This window comes from Phlebotomus papatasi, chromosome 3 (genome assembly GCF_024763615.1).
Source record: "Phlebotomus papatasi isolate M1 chromosome 3, Ppap_2.1, whole genome shotgun sequence".
Lineage (NCBI taxonomy): Eukaryota > Metazoa > Arthropoda > Insecta > Diptera > Psychodidae > Phlebotomus > Phlebotomus papatasi.
Genome location: NC_077224.1, coordinates 22509818 through 22528275, shown reverse-complemented (window position 1 = coordinate 22528275; position 18458 = coordinate 22509818). Strand labels below are relative to the sequence as shown.

The 18458-nt window shown below is 35.6% G+C and overlaps 2 protein-coding genes across 2 annotated transcripts; both read left to right on the top strand.

Annotated features, from left to right (window-relative positions):
* The first annotated feature begins 7815 nt into the window (after nt 1–7815).
* LOC129808254 (facilitated trehalose transporter Tret1-like) lies at nt 7816–10378 on the top strand. The gene is made up of 3 exons (XM_055858089.1): nt 7816–8249; nt 8329–9039; nt 9701–10378. The coding sequence occupies exons 1-3, from the start codon at nt 8165–8167 to the stop codon at nt 10333–10335; spliced, it is 1431 nt and encodes a 476-aa protein (XP_055714064.1). The 5' UTR covers nt 7816–8164; the 3' UTR covers nt 10336–10378.
* Nucleotides 10379–10461: 83 nt separating this feature from the next.
* LOC129808253 (anaphase-promoting complex subunit 4) lies at nt 10462–18104 on the top strand. The gene is made up of 3 exons (XM_055858088.1): nt 10462–10686; nt 10751–10867; nt 16063–18104. Exons 1-3 carry the CDS (start codon nt 10578–10580, stop codon nt 18057–18059), a joined length of 2223 nt encoding a protein of 740 aa, XP_055714063.1. The 5' UTR covers nt 10462–10577; the 3' UTR covers nt 18060–18104.
* The last annotated feature ends 354 nt before the right edge of the window (nt 18105–18458 follow it).

Sequence of the window (18458 nt, the reverse complement as noted above, 5' to 3'; positions counted from 1 at the left end):
AAAACACCGTTATGGACATTCTTTTTAAATTAATCTACTCAAAAAGCTCTACAAAAATATTTTTAAAAAATCTCGAAAAAGCATTGGGGAAAGCGCGCTATCTTCGGATGACTTGAGCTTCGGACTCGGACAATTGAATTTTTTCTTTACGTTCCTTATGGATTTCACACATAGCTCTTTTCTAAAAATTTGAGGCATTGGACTATCTATTAAAATATTTTTATAATGGGACAAATTCAAATAATCTTACATTGAAAATTTTAGTAAAGTTACAGGGAGTTCCGCTTTGTAAAAATTTTTCAGGACCGAAAAAAACCCGTAAACTAACTCCAGTGACACAGTAAAATTGCATATCTGCAGGAGATATCTTTGGGATACGTTATGGAAACGCCGTGATGTATGCAAGACATTTTCAGCATTTTTTTCAGTGCCAACGGTTCATAAGAAATGAATTTCAAATGTACCACGTGATAAATATTTGCATATATTTTGGGGCATTTCAAAAAATATTTAATAAATGAGCTCCCAATTGGGCAGTTCATATCAAATTCTTACAGTCTCATTCTCCCAAACCGGAACTCCCTGTGTAATTCAGACAACATCATTAGTTTTCATTGGAATTGAATAAATGAGCAGTAAACAGTTAAAATTGATCAGTAATAAAAAAATTGAAACAGTGATATTATCTTCCAAATTTTGGCAAAGGGAAAATAAAGGGCTTTTCACTCAATATGGAACTATTTTAAATGTTAAATATATAAATTAGATCCATTTTTGTAAGGATTTAATTTTTTTACTGACCACAATTAGATATTTTACTGCTCATTTTTAAAGTTTTACTGAAAATTTAGGATTTTTTACTGTTCGTTTGTTTTTTGCCGTTTTTATTTCGGAAAAGAGTTTTTTTTTTTTAAATTCATTAAGTTGAACCTTTGAGTTTTTCTTTACTTCAAGATTCAGCGGTATATATTCCTTGAATAATCTGGTAGATTGCAATGTCTTAAGAGTTTCTTTTTATTTTTCCATTTTTAATTTTAATTCTGTTTATTTAAAAATTTGTAATTAATGTTATTTTTTATTATGCTCAGCGCACAATAACTTTTGTTTGTAAACATGTTTTCAAAATTTCCTATGAGAGTGAGCGAGATGACTAGATCTAGATCTCACTCACTCTCACTGAAATGTCAAAAACATGTTTACATAACAAAATTTATTGTGCGTTGGGCATTAAAAAAAGCCTACACATTTTCTTTTATGTTTTCATTCTAAATAACATTTGTAAAAATGGGAAAATAAAATACTCAAGGATCTTTTATACATGTGTACACCAATTTTAATACTTTCTCTCGCCTTGTCTTTAGACAATTTTCACCTTATCTTGCAATCGGGATAGAAATCATTTATTTTAAATACATAACTTATAATCTTGCTAATTTCTAATTATTCTTGGGATTGTTGGTAAGCCTCAAGACGATATTCTTACCAGTATTTTCTATACAAGACCATCATATTGTTAAATTGGAAGAGAATAGCAGTAATATAAATGAGTAAAAACGACAAGGTGTGTGCAAATGACGTCGACATAAATAGAAATTAAGTTATTTTGTGAAACAAAAGGGGTACACCAAATCCGGGTTCTCCTTTTGCAAAATCTCATTTTCCACTTAAATGATTTTACATTTGAGTGAATTGCGTTAAAGTTTTCTGATGTGAGAGAAATTACATCAAACACAACACCGTGAAAGGATTCTGTGTATTATCAATGAGGACCAAAAAGGATTGAAAGTCTTCCAAGCATATGGAAACTATACCTGCAGCATCTTCGCAAAACTTTCACTTTGATCTTCCCTTCGAAAAATATCCCTTACAAATCACTGAATATTAAATTTAGTGAACAAGGCTATTTTTGGAAAGAAAAATCTTGTAAACATTAAGGAAAATGTTGAAAGTAAAGGAGGATTGTATTTTTAAATTTTCCTCCTGAGGAAGTTTTGTGAGAAACTCCCCATTTGATGGGTTTGGATATTGGTTAACTTTTCACCACAGTTTTTTGGCGCTAAAACAAACCTCGAGCTTTTGGAACTTTCACGTGAATTGACTCATTCAGTGCTTCTGTTTAAATTACATTTAGAAGAAAACACACAAAACTTTTTTTTTTGTGTGCCCAAAATCCGCTTTGAAGTGACACAGAATAATTGTTGAACAAGTCAGAGCCAAGAGTACATAGGCACTGTCTGGAGTTATTTAGAATAAATCTTTTGGTGGACAAAATTTACATTTTTTTATTTACGTCTCTATCGTAATTCAGATTAATTTAACGATTTTAAGGAACAAAAATATCCTCTCATTTTCAAACTCCTGCCCTGAATAACAAATAAACTCAAATAAATTGTCAAAGAAGTCATTATGTCACTTTTTATCACCTAAACATTTTAATTGTGATTTCCTGCACGTAGACACCGTGCGTTAATTTGATCACTGCCAAACATCCTTCAAGTGATCCAAATATCATATTATAATTCAGATTATTATGAATGTCACCTAGAATGAGCTAAACTAATCTTATCATTGGGTTCCAAGAATAATATCTTAAAATTAATTTGATAGCCAATATTTTCTCATTCCTCAGCTGTGCACGTGCATATTTCCAAGTCGCACATCGATTTTACGATGCATTTGTGCAATTGCAATTTGCGGAATATTTTCAACGACAAATCAATTAATGGTTCTTCCTGTTTAATGAATACTGAATTTCTCACAAGGTCCGCTTATTTCACAAAGATATGATAAACCTAGATCAGCTTATTGTAGCTGAGATTCTCAAAGTGTGCAAACTCGGATTGCATGCAAAATCGAATTGAAACTTAAGATGAAAGATTTTATACAGCAATTTGGGATCGAATTCCTGAATAAGTGAAAAGACAAATACCAAAACTTGATCTTATCGGTTGCTCGGTAGCCGAGCTAATTCAATTTTATTTGTTATAGAACACGTTTTTTAACCACAGCGATCATTTTGTCCATGTGGCGAATTAAAACAATATTAAAAAATGATTGAATTTTATACAGTAGAACCCCGCTAGAGGCCATCGCTCTATAGTCCACAATTGATCGACCGTTGATTTCAAAACACTGATTTTAAGTTATGTTGTTTTTTAGTACGCGACATGCAATGTTGTCATAATTACTTTAATATTTTTGGCAAACTTTATTGAGTAGTTGTGATAATTGTGATCCATAATGAAGAGAGCGAGGACAAATACCACAATCGCAAAGAAAGTATAAGCCGTCGAGCAATTTTAATACTAAAAGTCGTTGATAATTTTAAAAAATGACATGGACTATAGTGCGACCCAAGTGTCAAATCTGGAACCAAATATGGCCTATAGCGAGGCTCTACTGTAAAAATTTTCTTTTAAACTTTATTTTAGATAACGTAGTCAAGTAAAAGCGGTCATATCAGCACTGCTAGCGGATTTTCGTAACGTTATTGTGAGAAAAGATAAATTTTTACACTAAAACGACAAAATTGGACAGTGATAGCATAGGGTGGAGTACCCATTCAATGCCTCTTTTAGAATGCGTTTGCTGAGAATTTCTTCATTCTTCAATAAAATAATTTAAAATGTTGGTAAAATGTACATTGAAGCTTTGTCTTGCTGTCGATCGCTCAGAATAAGAAACGAATAACTCATAGGCAAATTTTACAGGAGAGTGATTTGAATGCCATGTTTTAAAATGAATACGTTTTTGGCTCTATATGAAATATTGATTGATTGATTGATTGATTTTCATCTCTGTTTTTTCCTCACCCCCATGCGGCCATCGCCGTCTTAGAGTCGGTTCCAACATCCGGGATGAAAACGATGAAAAATCCCTTCATTGGTTGTATGTTTAGTGACCGTGCATATGCACGCAGGCCACTTATTTGGGAAAATGGGTATGCTCACACAGAGGGAGAGAGTAGGAGAACCTAGCCATTGAGGTTGTTTGGATTCCCGGTTAAACTGAGTTATTTAACAATTAAAACTTAAATGGTGTGGACTGGCAAAGTTCAAATCACTTGTTTTATGCACAGAAGAAAAAAAAATTCAACAAAAAGGTTGATCAGGCAGTTAGCACCAACCATAAGTAGGGGAAACTGGGGCACCATCAAACACGGGGTAGCACCAAACACTGCGATTTTTTAATTAGATATTCGACTTCAGAGGAAAAGACTTATAGAAATTTTTAGGTATTATAGGGATGCTTTTCCACTGAAGAAATGGTCGGGATTGTCCAAGTAGTTTAGAAATAAAAATTATTGTTTGGTGCTACACCGTGTTTGGTGATGCCCCAGTTTCCCCTAAGCACCATATTATCTTGTGCTTAATTTATTTTTCTCAATCCTTTATTTCTTAATATAATTCAAATATTCTTAACAGTGTATTGAAGTTGAAGCAAATCAATGATTTGGAACACTTGCAATGTAAATATTTTGTAAATGTACAAAAAGTAGCTCAATAAAATAAAATATTCTATTCTAAAAAAGGTTGATTTTATTAAAAAAAAATACTCTTAAGTGGATTCCATTATTTATTTATTGACTTTTTCTTTCAAATAATTACATTGTACATCACCTATTGTGCTTTTCATCATTCTTCCTTCGTGAAATACCTCACTGTTTTTTTGTTTCACAATTTTTTTCTATTTTTTCTTTTTATAATGACCAGCGCACAATATCTTTTGTTTGTAAACATGTTTTCAAAATTTCCCATGAGAATGAGCGAGATGACTAGATCTATGTTTCATTCACTCTCATTAAAATATCAAAAACATGTTTAGTAAACAAAAGTTATTATGCGTTGGGCATAAGTATTTTGATAATATTTTTCTATTCTGCATTATTTTTCTGACCTTTGGGAAATAAACTCTCTTGATGACCAGGCTTATGTTCTAGACACACTTACGACTTAAGGCGAGAGACGACTTAGTGGAAAATGATGGAAATGTATTTTAACCATTATTTGTAATATAATTACGCTAAGCCGTCCCTCGACTAATCCTCAGATCTGTCAATGCCCTTAGTTATTTAAGGCTAAAACATTTTTGGTAAGTATTTTGGTAAAAACGGTAAGTAAAAAATTCACTTGGTAAGGAAAACATCAAAATTGGTAAGTAAAAAGATCAAAAATGGTAAGTAAAACACCAACATAGGTAAGTAAAAAAATCAGAATGGCAAGTAAAAAAATCAAAAATGATAAGTAAAAAAACTAAAAATAATAAGTAAAAAAATAAAAGATGGTAAGTATAGAAATCAAAAATGGTAAGTAAAAAAATCAAAAATAGTTAGTAAAAAAAATCAAAAATGATACAAATGGTACAAGAATATTTAATAACTTTCCAAAAATTTCCTTTTGCCCAGGAAATTTGCTTTTCCAGTGGTTCGTACTTGAAATTCCATGGAGAGCTATAGCTCGGTTCAGGAGTTATCGATCGACAAGTATTTTAGCTGAGATTCTTTACAATCTCAGCTTTTGTAGTCACAGGTGAAATCCGACCTCGTCAGATCGGGCCCAAATTTTGGATGTACACGTTTTCACACTCAAAATCACGTGTGCTAAAAATCGATTTTCCCCGACGGAACGTCCCGTCCCGTCCTATCCCGTCACCTGTATAACCACTTCTGGAGAGAGAACGGAGAGAGATATCAACAAGCGGTTTCCGGCATAGGTTAAATATCGTTGGGCCGCTAGAAGTGGAAATGGTCATATCTCCGCTTCTAATTATCCGATTTGGAAAAAAATGGTGTTTTGTAAAGCCCTCGTGGAGTACTACAACCTTTGTGACACCCCAATTTCATCCGATTAAATCGAAGATCCGATTAATCGAAAAATCGATTTTCGATTAATTGATCTCGAATATTTCGAAAACTAGACGATGCTTTTTCTTGAAATTTTAGTATGTTGTAGCTGAGGTCGAGACCTTTCCAACGGTGGGTCGCACTCCTCCCTCGATATTCCCTGACCCGAGCTATAGCCCAAAAAGTTTTGCCCGGACTGCATTTTCTGTATTTATAAAGGAATTTCGATGAAATTTTAGCCTATATTGTATCTGAGAGCACGATCTTTCTCATAATGGGTCCCATCCGTCTCTACCCCAACCCACTGTACCCCGACCCTTACTATATCCATATGGACCGGACTCAATCTTTTATATTTATTAACCGATTTCAATAAACTTTTTTTTTTCTTTTGTTGGTCTTCCCCAATCAGACTATTTAAAATAGTAAATGACCAGTAATAAGTCTAGATAAGCTTATGGTAGCTGAGATTCTTTCCAGGAAACCACGAAATGCGTGTAACTCGGGGTGCTTGCAATTCGTTATGCGTGAAAATTCGATTGTGAGTTGAATTTTGGGGGTAAAGAATCGCGTCGAGCCAATTTCATCCATTTCGACCGCCGAGAACAGTTTACTCGACGCGATTCTTTACCCCAAAATTCACTTTACAATCGAATTTTCACGCATTCCGAGTTGCAAGCACCCCGAGTTGCACGCATTTCGAGGTCACCTGTAAAGAATCTCAGTTACCATAAGCTTATCTGGGCTTATCACTGGTTTTCTGTTTGATAGGTATAATTTGTGACAGTTATTGAACAGACTTTTGCTCGCTTGATGTGAGCGTGATCCCAAGAAATTTTATGATTCCCAACTTCACCAATTACACCCAAATAGAGACAGGAAAAAATTCCTGCTTCCACCCAGGATTGAATTGGGGCGGCCTTTCGCTGTCTAGGCGAATGCTCTACCAACTGAGATATGGGGGCACTGGCTCTGATTGATTTTGCCACTGATCTCAACAAATTACCGTCTGCACATCAACTCGTTCTGAATCACACCGAGCCTAATACGAGTTTCAGACCTAAGGTTTAGCGATCTGGCTTAACTCCTCTAATACCTTATCAGGTATGATTTTTTAGGGAATTGTTGTTTAGGATTAAATATTAAGGGCAAGAGATCCATTATATTTTGAAAAATCAATAAATTTTCTTGTTATTTAGATTTCTGAGACCTTCGGGAACTGGGCTAAACCTCAAGTCTGAAGCCGGCATAAGAAACGGTATCATGCGTACAATTGAATCAGGTATAGGTATAGGTTTTATGAACTTGCGATGTCAGAAGGGGAAGTGGCATATCACGAGAGCTTTTCCAAAATGCGCTCACCGGAGTTATGGCTATTTTTAAGATTTTTTTTTTTGGATCTTTATAGCTCGCGTCAGGGGGGCCAGGGGATCATAAGTTTGGTACTGATCGAAAGGTCTAAGGCCCAGCTATAACATACTAAAATTTGAGCCCGGTCAAAATGGTATTCAAAATGGCGGAAGGAAGGGTGGGGTTGGGGGTCAATGCAACAAGTTGCCGAAAACCGCAAGTCGATATCTCTCTTAGAGGAGATATTAAGCTCTAAAAAGCGGTCGGGAACGTCTTTTAGCCATCCATATATTCGTGATCAGGAAGTGACGAAACACACTTTGGCAAAGTTTGGGCTCGATCAGAGGACATGAAATTTTCTTAGGATTATAGTAGATGAGATTGTTAAGAATCTCACCTAATATTACGCAAAAGATCAAGAGATGCATGTCATTGTTTTGGAATGCTCTTGAATTGAGATTATTATTTTACTGTTCAAATGCAACACCTTATCAGTTGCATTTGAAAACTTCTTATATCTCCCATTTATCTCTTTATTTTGGAGATTTTCTTGACATGAATAATCTCTAACTCTGCGAGATATCAGTTTGATGGACATTATGCACTATAAGAGGGTAACGTATGGGGTTCTAAATCACTGCCTAAACATGGTGTGATATCAATAGTTGGCACCTCATGCCGCGCCGAGACGAAGATCTGGATCATTAAGAGACACAATCTTTTGTTCTTACTTCCATATCTATAGGTTTAGTGATGTTTAAACAATGTCTGTTTGATATTGTAAAATATTTTTTGGCGTTGAGAGGTGAAAGAAATCTCAAATCCTCTTCTCACTTGAAATTTACTCTCTTGACGATCGTACACGCGTGTTTTTTCTTGTCCAGCATCTTAACGATTGCGAGGATTAGGCTTTTGTTGGCTTGAGATAAAGCGTCTTTTCAAGTGCATCATATCCCAGGGAGTGATCCAAAAATGTTAGCTTTACTTTATTACTCTTCCAACTTTCGTATTGAGATGACCTGGAGCATCTTCTATCAGTTCTACGCCTGTTTCTGCGGTAATTATTTTATTTGAGATCATTGAGTGATTTTTGGTGATTGGTGTTGAGTTTTTTTTTTTAAATTATTCTTGCAAAGCTAATTGTGCGGCTGTTGTGTATGGCATCACAATTGGATGGGCATCACCGAGTATCCCGCTTTTGCAATCTGAGAATTCGCCTCTGCTGAGTGGTCCAATCACGGAGGAAGATGGCTCCTGGATTAATTCAATTATGTGCCTCGGAGGACTCTTTGGGACCTTCTTCTTTGGCTGGATGGCTGACTATTTCGGGAGAAAATGGTCTCTGTATTTGGTGGCTCTACCTAAAATTGCTGCCTATCTACTCATCCTGATTGCCTTGGATGTAGAATTCCTGTACGTGTCGCGATTCCTAAGTGGCTTTGGTGGAGGCGGTGTTTTTGTCCTGGTGCCCCTTTTTGTGACAGAAATTTCCGAAGATCAAGTTCGTGGTGCTCTGGGAGCCTGCCTGATCTTGATTGTGAATCTTGGTGTTCTTGTGGGATTGGCTTCAAGTGGATACATGGACTTTTTTATGGCACCTTTCGTACCAATCACTATCCTAGTAATTTTTCTCATGCTCTTCCAATTCCTCCCGGAGACTCCGCAGTATTTGCTGATGAGGAAACGAAAGGTGGAAGCTGAAGCATCTTTTCGATTCTACAGAGGATGCAGGAAAAATACTGAAGAACTTCCGGAAAAGTATCTGAAGGAATTTGCAGCTATGCAGAAAATTTATGATGGACTGAGCGGGGATAGTAGTAGTCAAGGGATTCAAAGGAAAGATTTTGGTGAGGATCATCCAAGAAAAGAGAAGGCAAAGCGTCCCAGCTTTGCGGAATGCTCGAACTCACGAGATAGAGGTCATTCTGAATTAGTTTTTCGCATGATTTTGATGATCGGGAATATCAATTATTAGGGATATAAAATTATTCAAAAATCGGTACTTAACCGGTTCATTACCGATGAAGACCGATGCAGCCGGGTTCGAAATTGCGGTACCTTTCCAAAAAATCCAAATTTAACCAAATCGGTTGAAAAATGAGCCTTCTAAATTGGTTGAACTTTGACCTTCAATAATTCAAAATGGCGAATTTTCCGGTCATAGGTATGTTTGGGCGAAATGTTCGCCAGGACCAGCTCTAAAACATATCCAAAAATCATTAAAAAAAGCTTGGGCCAATTTTTTTTCAAAATTGGAAAAACCTCATTTTTGACCTGTTTTTGAGGGATAGGGAACGTACGAAAGGGGAGGGGGGAAAAGTAAAGAGGTTGGGTACGAGATAATGTCATTTGAGGAGGGGTCATCGAAGACCGGAAGTCGATATCTCTTACCGTTTAAGCTCCAGACCAGTGAGAAGTTGATAAAAAGTCGATTATATAACTGCTCTCTCTTTGAGTTCGAGCAGTAAAAAACAATTAAAATGAATGAAAGATAAATTTTATTTTCAGCTCCCAAATCTACAAGACACGCCATAGCCATTGGTGTAACCCTTGTCACTTTAGCCTGCTTCTGTGGAACATTCACCTTGATTAACTATGCTGCAGATATTTTCCACAATGCTGGCTCCAGCTTCTCACCAAATGATGCTGCCCTCGTTGTAGGGGCAATCCAGGTGGTGGGTGGCTGTGCATCGTATCTTCTCGTGGACAGAGCTGGAAGACGAGTTTTACTTATTGGATCGGCTCTAGGAACAGGACTATTTCACTCTGTGATGGGTGTCTATGTCTTCCTGACCTCCAGGGGTTACACACTCGAAGGATTCGAATGGATTCCGGTGGTATCTCTCTCAGCTGTAATGCTAGTGTCAGCTATTGGTATTGTAGCCCTCCCATATCCCATCATGGCAGAACTTCTGCCAACAAAACTCCGAGGACTCGTAGTGAGCATATGTGCATCAATTTCCTGGACACTGTCCTTCCTTTTGGTCAAATATTTCACCTACTGCGTCCAGCTTCTTGGACTCCATGGATGCATAGGATTTTTTGCAGTTTGTTGCTTCTTTGAAGTGTTCTTTGTGGCAGTTGTCCTTCCAGAAACCAAAGGAAAAAGTTATGAAGAAATTGTGAAACTCTTGTGCAGATAACATTGAAATTCTTATAAGAAAATTTTGTCCTAACTGAAAAAAATTTGAATTTATCACTGACCGCGCCATCTACCCTCCACCACTAAAACCATTCCAATTCCATCATGTGCATTTAACAGGCTTCGCTGACGCTTGTCAACATAACCTTAAAAAACAAAGAGGAAAATTGTCTATTTTGTGCCCAAGTTTAATCCAATTTTTCACAGTTTTTACAATATCTCTTGTCTTCAATCCTAATCAGAATGTCTTATTCGACGTCCATAAAGCAAATTTTCTCGAAAAATGTGCGATATAAGATTGATTTGATGGAATGGAACAACAAAATGGATCTCATTGCTCTCAGTCAAAACAGTGAGTTTTTATTTGATGTTTTTGGAAAATTTGCCCAAGATGTTTAATTGATTTTCCATTTCAGATGAAGTACTTATCCATCGGCTCAATTGGCAGAATATCTGGACTCATCCGTCTCCAGGAGATTCATCAAAAGTCAGAGGGATCTGTTGGTGTCCGGACGAGAAAATCATTGCAATAGGTTTGTATACAATTTTTTTCACCTTGTATTCTTTATTTAATAGTGTTATACAAGTTTCTAACTACATTTTAAAATAGCTAATGAAATTTAGGAATACTTATGAAACCTTCCACATAAAAAAAATCCTCCCCAAGAAAATTTCACAGGGGCCGTATCCTCCAGATGTGAGAGTTTGATTTTGTGGGAAAAGCCAATTCTCCGTGTGGAACTCGCCTATTTGGTATCCACGAAATTTTCCATGGGAATTTTTCTCATAGAAAACTGGGGAGAGTTCTCGAGTGGTATTCCCGGTGAGAGTTTGATTAACCTTTAACGACGAGACACTTTTTACGGATTGAAAATCAGCAATATAAATTATACTGGGAGACTTATCATTGGTCTTACATCTAACCTTGGAAAGTCCAAAAGAGTCTGATTCGATGTATTTTGTGCTTCCATGAACGATAGGGACAAAAGTAGCCCAGAAATTTAAGTAATCTTTCTGACAATACCAATGAATAATATTTTTCGCTTTAATTAAAAATATTACGTATGAGTATTGTAGTTTTTATTGCCAAAAGGCTTTTGCTTAAAAAAATTGGAAGTATAAAAAATAAATAAAATCAATTATGAATTTGAGAATTTAAAAATTCGCCATTTTTGACCATAAATATTTAAAACATAGCACATAGCTAGACACTTGCAAAAAATATTCTACATTCCTTGGACCTTCTACTTTACAATTATATATAGAAAAAATTACTTTAGGTATTTAGGAAAAATTATTTTCTTTATGGGACACCGGTGTTCCAATCGTCCTTAAAGGGTTAATTTACATAGAAAATAAGCAAATAAATTAAAATAGCGCGTTTTTTAAGTTTTGAAATGGTTTTTAAATAATTATTTCACTTAGTAAAAACAATTTCCGCATATTTATTATAAATTTCAATGAATTTTTTTTTCTTAAAAAACTGTAGGAATTTGAAACTTTTTTCTTATTATCTCTCGGTATTTTTCTTATTTTTTTGAGTTTAATAACCAGTCATTTTCCAATTTTTTTTTTATTATTTATTATTTTGTTTCAGCTCTCGTAAATAAGAAAACGGTTGTGGCTATTTAATGATTAGATCTCTGATTAACTTATTTATATTCTTAATAAATACGGAATTGAATAGATTTTTAGCGGTTTATTTGATCATAAATTCTTTAAAACCCTTTAATTTTTGTTTTAACTGAAACCGGAGAAAAAAGATCGCATAATTTATAGGAGTTTATCAAGAACTAACAAAACAAATATTTTAAGCAGCAAAATAATACGAGTTATTATAAAATTAATAAATGGGTGACTAATTTAAAAAAGAAATCTATATAATAAATGAAAAAAATATTTAAAAATGGTGTAGTTATGTATTCTTTCTTAAATTACAAAAAAAAAATTATATTGAGTGAATTGAGTGAGATCCTTGATATTTGCATCTCTATATTATCCTGTTTTATTCGACATTACATACAATCTAAGAAAAATTGTAAATTCTCTATTGAAAAACTATTTACAATGCCTGAAAGGCTTTTCTTTAGGTTAAGAAAGTCTCCATTTGAGAAAATTCATTCAAATACTCCACGTAAAATTGAAAAGAAAATGGATAATGTGTAGAATTTTCCGCGGAAAACATATTAATTTTGAATTTTACTCTTGAGTGATTGTATATATATATATCAATATCTTCTAAATTTAACCCTCTAACGGTGTTTTCTTTAATATGCGAAAAAAGGTTCTAAAACAATGTTTTCTAGGATAATTATGATCCAGTAAAGTCGAAAAAATCATCCATTCTTCATTATCTCTTTTAGTTTAGGCGCTAGGTGAGAAAATATATATTTTTTTTGAAACTGTTTTTGCTTCTAAAATTCACATTTTTAGTTTTTTCAAATTTTTTAAATAAAATATACAAAGTAGAATGACATATCTTTCAGTAAAAAATAAATTTATTTTAGTCAGATAACTCTAAATCGGTATTTTTTATGGAAATTGGAAATGAGTTTTTTTGCACAAATATTTTTTGGTGCTTTTTCTCTGACTTGTCTCACAAAACTGGGAATAGCAACAAAACGAAGAGTCAAAATGAGTTCAAACTTTCAAGAGGTGTTTATAAGACTATTACCGAGGACACTATAGCACTTTTAAATAAATAAAACCTTTATTGTCGCTGTAAATGTGATTTTTGTGAAGACCGCCTGGAGGCGGTCTTACCCGTTAGAGGATTAAAATTTTCAACGGTCTTTATATTTTTCTATTATATATAGTCATTCGAGGAGAGATGGAACACCTTTTTTATATTCAATATTGCGGATACGTTTTGAATGCGAGACAAAGACGAATCTCACTGGTTTATCATTTGAAGACTATAAATTTAAGATATCAATATTAGAAATGCCTAGATGAAAATAGTCACTTCGAAAAAAAGGATTTAAAAAAAAGTTGCATTTTGAGGCACTCAAAAAAAGTGAGGGTGAGATGGAACACCCCTAATTTTAACAAAATATTTATAGTTTATTTTATTAATTTAGAATAGGAGGAAAGTGATTTTAGACATGAACACTATTTCATTGAATTTATTGGAGTTTATTATATTTTTTCAGTATAAATGATTTATTTTGTGGAATATGTGGCTCATATACTTCGATGGCAATTTCGCTGAGTGTATCAAGTTAGTCTTACCAGAAATTTAGGGAAAATAATTTCTAAGATTTACTTGAAAAGATTTTGAAGAACATTGACCAAAATTCACACCGGAAGTGTTGCCAAAACTATTAAGTTCCATCTCTCCTCAACCCCCAAATACACGTGTTCTTATGGCGAAATAAAAATTTTTATCCATTTTTCAGACATCCAAAAAATTCAATTTCAATTTTATCGTACAATTTTAAATGTAGAAAGCTGTAACTTGGGGGTTTTCATTAGAATATTCAAGGGCACAAATAGACCAAATAAGGTGAAGATCGTGCATAGGATGTAGGCAGAAGGCGAAGTGGTCCATCTCTCCCACTGTTCCAACTCTCCTCAAATGACTATAGATTATAGTTCATATATGTGTTGTTATAGAGAAGAAAACTATCCAAAAATAAAAACCAGTGATAAGCCTAGATCAGCTTATAGAGGTGCGATTCCTTCATTGCAAATTTGGATTGTGGCAAACTCGAACGATATTTATACATAAATAATGCAAATTTCGTTTAATAATTCTTAAACTGTATGTAACATATTATCATTATTAATAAGGAAAATTGGATGAGAAACGCATGAAAGTGTCTGAAAATCTTTAAAGTTGATCATCTCGGAAAATATGTATAGGGTTCAAACTTTACACCCATTTACTCATGACACCCCAATTTTATCCGATTTAATCGAAGGTCCGATTAATCGAAAAATCGATTTTCGAAAATTTAATTTCAAATATTTCGAAAACTAGACGATGCTTTTTCTTTAAATTTTAGTATGTTGTAGCTAAGGCCGAGACCTTTCCAACGGTGGATCGCACACCTCCCTCGGTGTTCCCTGACCCGAGCGACAATCAAAAATTACCTGACTGCATTTTTGGTGTTTTTGATGCGATTTCGATGAAATATTAGTTTATATTGTATCTGAGATCGAGATCTTTCTAACGATCGGTCCCATCCGTTTCTACACCAACCCACTGTATCCCAGTGATTATTATATCTATATGGACCGGACTCTATCTCTAATGTTTATTAACTTATTTCAATGAACTTTTTTTCTCCCATTGGCCTTCTGCACTCAGACTATTTAAAATAGAAAACGTTTGCTCGACGGGATTCTTTACCCCAAAAATTCATATCACAATAGAATTTTCACGCATTCAGAGTTGCAAGCACCCCGAGTTGCACGCATTTCGAGGTCGTCTGTAAAGAATCTCAGCTACCATAAGCTTATCTGGGCTTATCACTGGTTTTTTATTCTTAAAACAATATTTTGTGGCATTCTACAAAGGGCCACGGAAACTGCGATCAGAAAATAACTGTGAAGAATTTGATATTATTTTTTTCGAATACTGAAAAAATCATCTTAAAATTCCTTATTTATGTTTTTGCTTTCCGTATTCCAATTCCAAACTATGAAAGCTTTCCTTCCAGGATGTGATTGATTTCTTGGACTCCAGTCTGTTGAATTTTTTTCATTCAGAAGTTTTTGTTAGCTGAGATTCTTTACAATCTCAGCTTTTCTAGCTTGCATGTCTCGAATATTTTTCCAATTTGAAGACTATGAAACCCTATCGGGCTTCCTTGTGATGGTTTTCGATTTCGAAGCTGATTATAAGAACACGAACAAAGAGTTTTTAGGAGCAATAATTCGTCTTCCGGAAGACTCCTCTCTTTCCAAGACTTGCTTTTGCCTTGCTCTAACATCGATGTGAATAATTGTTGACAAAGTTTGGTTTTATATTTGAACAACTTGCTTGTATTGGACAGCTAATCCGCCTCAACAGGATACCCATTGTTCTTCATTTCATGAGCCAATCTTACCAAGTCCTCTTCCTGTTCATGTAAGGGAACCGCGGAATGTTACAGGAAGCCTGGAAACTTTCTATATCATTCATTAACCCATTCCCGACCATGGTATTATACATCATACGCAAATTGAGTGATTTTAGATGACTTATTTCTGGGCAATTGTTATCCGAATTACTGTCGGGAATACATTTTGAGTAACTTTAGTCTCTCAGTTACTTGGGAAAAATAATCCGACAGAGGTGAAAATACATTATATTATTATTTTCTTACTTTGCGGAAGGTCAGGCAAAATTTTCGCTTAAAAAGGCGGACGGAAAATTCGACATCCCGTCGAATTTGTTAAAATTGGTCTTCATCTTCTTTCTTGATTTGAATTCTGGTTGCCAATTTGTTTTCTTGGATACAGTAGGTAGACTCTCGCTCAATCGGCTCTCTTTCAATATTAAAAAAAAATATTAAGTGGATTAGTCATAAACGATCCAGATAGCGAGCGCCTGGATTAGCACACTTGACGGTAGTATTGAAAATATCGCACTTCAAACTCAGTATATTCATTTAATTGCTTAGCCGAAATTACATTCAAAATCGCCAAAATATAAAGTTGTCCGAAATTTGGCGCACTTTTTATTGTTTAATCTTTTTTTTTTGCAAAAATGAACGTCACATTAGAAAATTTATTTTTCCAGGCTATAGCTCTGGGAAAGTGATCCTTCTGGATGTTGAAAATAAAGAGGAAATCTTTAGTTTTCAACTGGAAGGGGACATTGTATCAATGTGTTGGACACAGCAACATACAAAGTCACCATCCGGCAGTGACCCGGATCTTACTGTAGTAGAACCTGAAGATGATGCTGTGTTTCTGCCAAGATTGCCCAGTTTGAGCAGTGTAACCCCGACGCCTAAGAAAAAAGAATATGTGAGTCGTGCTGAGACCAAAACTGCTCTGAATTTCCTGATAATCGGCTTGCAAACGGGAATGGTGCATTTGTCGATATTTGGAATGCTTCCCTGTGGAACTATTTGCTTGGGGAAGCATATCAAGGGTGAATTTAGGGTGATTGATGCGAGAATTAGTGCAGATTTTGGCTTTTTACACGTCACAGTGGCCACTAAGGAGGCCCTCCATGAGATGATCTTTGAAAATGGTATGTTGCCAAATCTGCTGGAGTCTCTGCTGAGAGTTGCAACGAAACACAGTCAGATTCTTACAACTATGTCGTACATTGAGGATGTTTTGATGGGGATAACGGAAGCTTGGGAGACGGTTTTGTTGGAGATGGATAATAAGTTAACTGGGTATGCTAAACTCTGCCCTAAAGGGTCAGTATCTGCGGATTTTTTGGAGCTTTTAGTCCTGGGAACTCTTACTCAGACCTTGGAGACATTTCTGAGGAGAGAGTTGACAGAGAAGGGACTTAAGAAATTGGGAAATTCAATTGAAATGAGCTATACGACAATTCAAAAGCTCCTTGTTCAGCCTCTGGATACTGCAATTATGATTGTCTGCTATCATCTGAACAGTATCAGGGGAATGAGTAGGGACAAGTATCATTTTGGGGGATTGCTAATGGAGGAAACGGTTACGGAAGTGTGCCATACGGCTGGGCAGTTCACGATGAAGGGTTTCGAACTGCAGCATACCATTGATCAGTCCACTAGGGACTACAAGATCTTCTTCAAGTGGCTGTATGTCGTAATTATACGGTTGATGGATGAGACAGTTCCTGATGATGTTGCTTCCATCACGCAACAAGAGATAAACTATCTAGCGGAGTTTCTAAGCAACTTGGACAATGACGAAGACAAGGAGGACGTTCAGAGTGAGCGAAAGTTCAATTTGGAACGAGTAGGTCAGTATTTGGAGGACAAAGAATTGATTATTTTGCCCAAAAAGTCCCCAATGTCTCAATGGGAGGCTTTCCTAGAGAGTAATCCTACTCTCAAGGACAGTGACGCAATCTATAAGCACGACAGGAAAGCGTCACTGATGCAAGTGCACAATAGACTTCGTCAGGGCATTGAAAGGGTCTTTCGGCAGCCGGAATCAGTGATTGGGCAGAACTACAAACTCAGAAATGTCATTCAGTTGGCCGAAAACATGGACAATCCAGTCCATAGCACTCACATAAGCCTTTTAGATGGATCCGGAGACCTCTTTGCGTTCCTAGTGTCAGAAAATCTTCTCATCTTCCTGGAAGCTAGTCGGAATCACGTGATAAAGTGCCTGAGGCTGGAATTTCAGACCAAGCCGTACTTTGACACGAAATATGGACAATTTGGTGACCTGTCATTCCGCCATCTTCAATTCTACAATGAAAACATCCTGTCCCTGCTGCTGAACAATCGAACAGACTCAGAGTGCGGAGGATGCTTCGTGCAGATGCCCGTGAGCATCTTAAGGCAGAAAGCCACAATGGTAGACGTTGCGGAGTTCATAGATATCGCGGGAGCGGGAAATGTTATGAATCTCTACACTTTGCTTGATGTGAACTACGTGAAGGTGATTGAGGGCAGTGATTGGCATACGATTGCAGTGTCAGGAAATAGGAAAGTAACGTCTATTTTGTCGGAGAATGGCAAAAAGATTAAGATCTACGAAACAGAGGCTGCGGATGAAGATGAGGATGAGATGGATCTTTCTCAGAGCACAAATTTAGATAACAGTAAAGAGTCCAATCAGTGACTTATCTATGTACATTTTGAAAATACAAATCTACTTTCTCAAAAATCGTCTTTTTACGTCTGCGAAATGCTCGAACATTAGGGGAAAGTACTCTCCCTTCGAACGTTCATGCCTTTGAATAATGTGAATTTTCTTTTAGTTTTCCTAAGAGACTTACACATTTCTATTAAATATTAGTTGGCTTATCATCAGTTGTTGATAATTCCGTGATAATTTAGTGTAAATCTCTTACGAAAACAAAAGAAATTCACATTATTCGAAGGCATGAACGTTCGAAGGGAGAGCACTTTCCCCTACATGACAGAGTTTTTTGATAAATTGGTTAATTTCCTAAAAGATATACCCTTTCAGTGTGGTAAAGAATGTTACCTGTGATAATGAATGATATGATTCTGCGAT

Excerpts from the sequence above, each read along its gene's own strand:
- LOC129808254 (XM_055858089.1), top strand. The coding sequence starts at position 8,165 with ATGTTAGCTTTACTTTATTACTCTTCCAACTTTCGTATTGAGATGACC. Across the intron at positions 8,250-8,328 it reads GTTCTACGCCTGTTTCTGCG|CTAATTGTGCGGCTGTTGTG; the intron begins GTAATTATTTTA and ends ATTCTTGCAAAG. Across the intron at positions 9,040-9,700 it reads GATTCAAAGGAAAGATTTTG|CTCCCAAATCTACAAGACAC; the intron begins GTGAGGATCATC and ends TTTTATTTTCAG.
- LOC129808253 (XM_055858088.1), top strand. The coding sequence starts at position 10,578 with ATGTCTTATTCGACGTCCATAAAGCAAATTTTCTCGAAAAATGTGCGA. Across the intron at positions 10,687-10,750 it reads CATTGCTCTCAGTCAAAACA|ATGAAGTACTTATCCATCGG; the intron begins GTGAGTTTTTAT and ends TTTCCATTTCAG. Across the intron at positions 10,868-16,062 it reads CGAGAAAATCATTGCAATAG|GCTATAGCTCTGGGAAAGTG; the intron begins GTTTGTATACAA and ends TTATTTTTCCAG.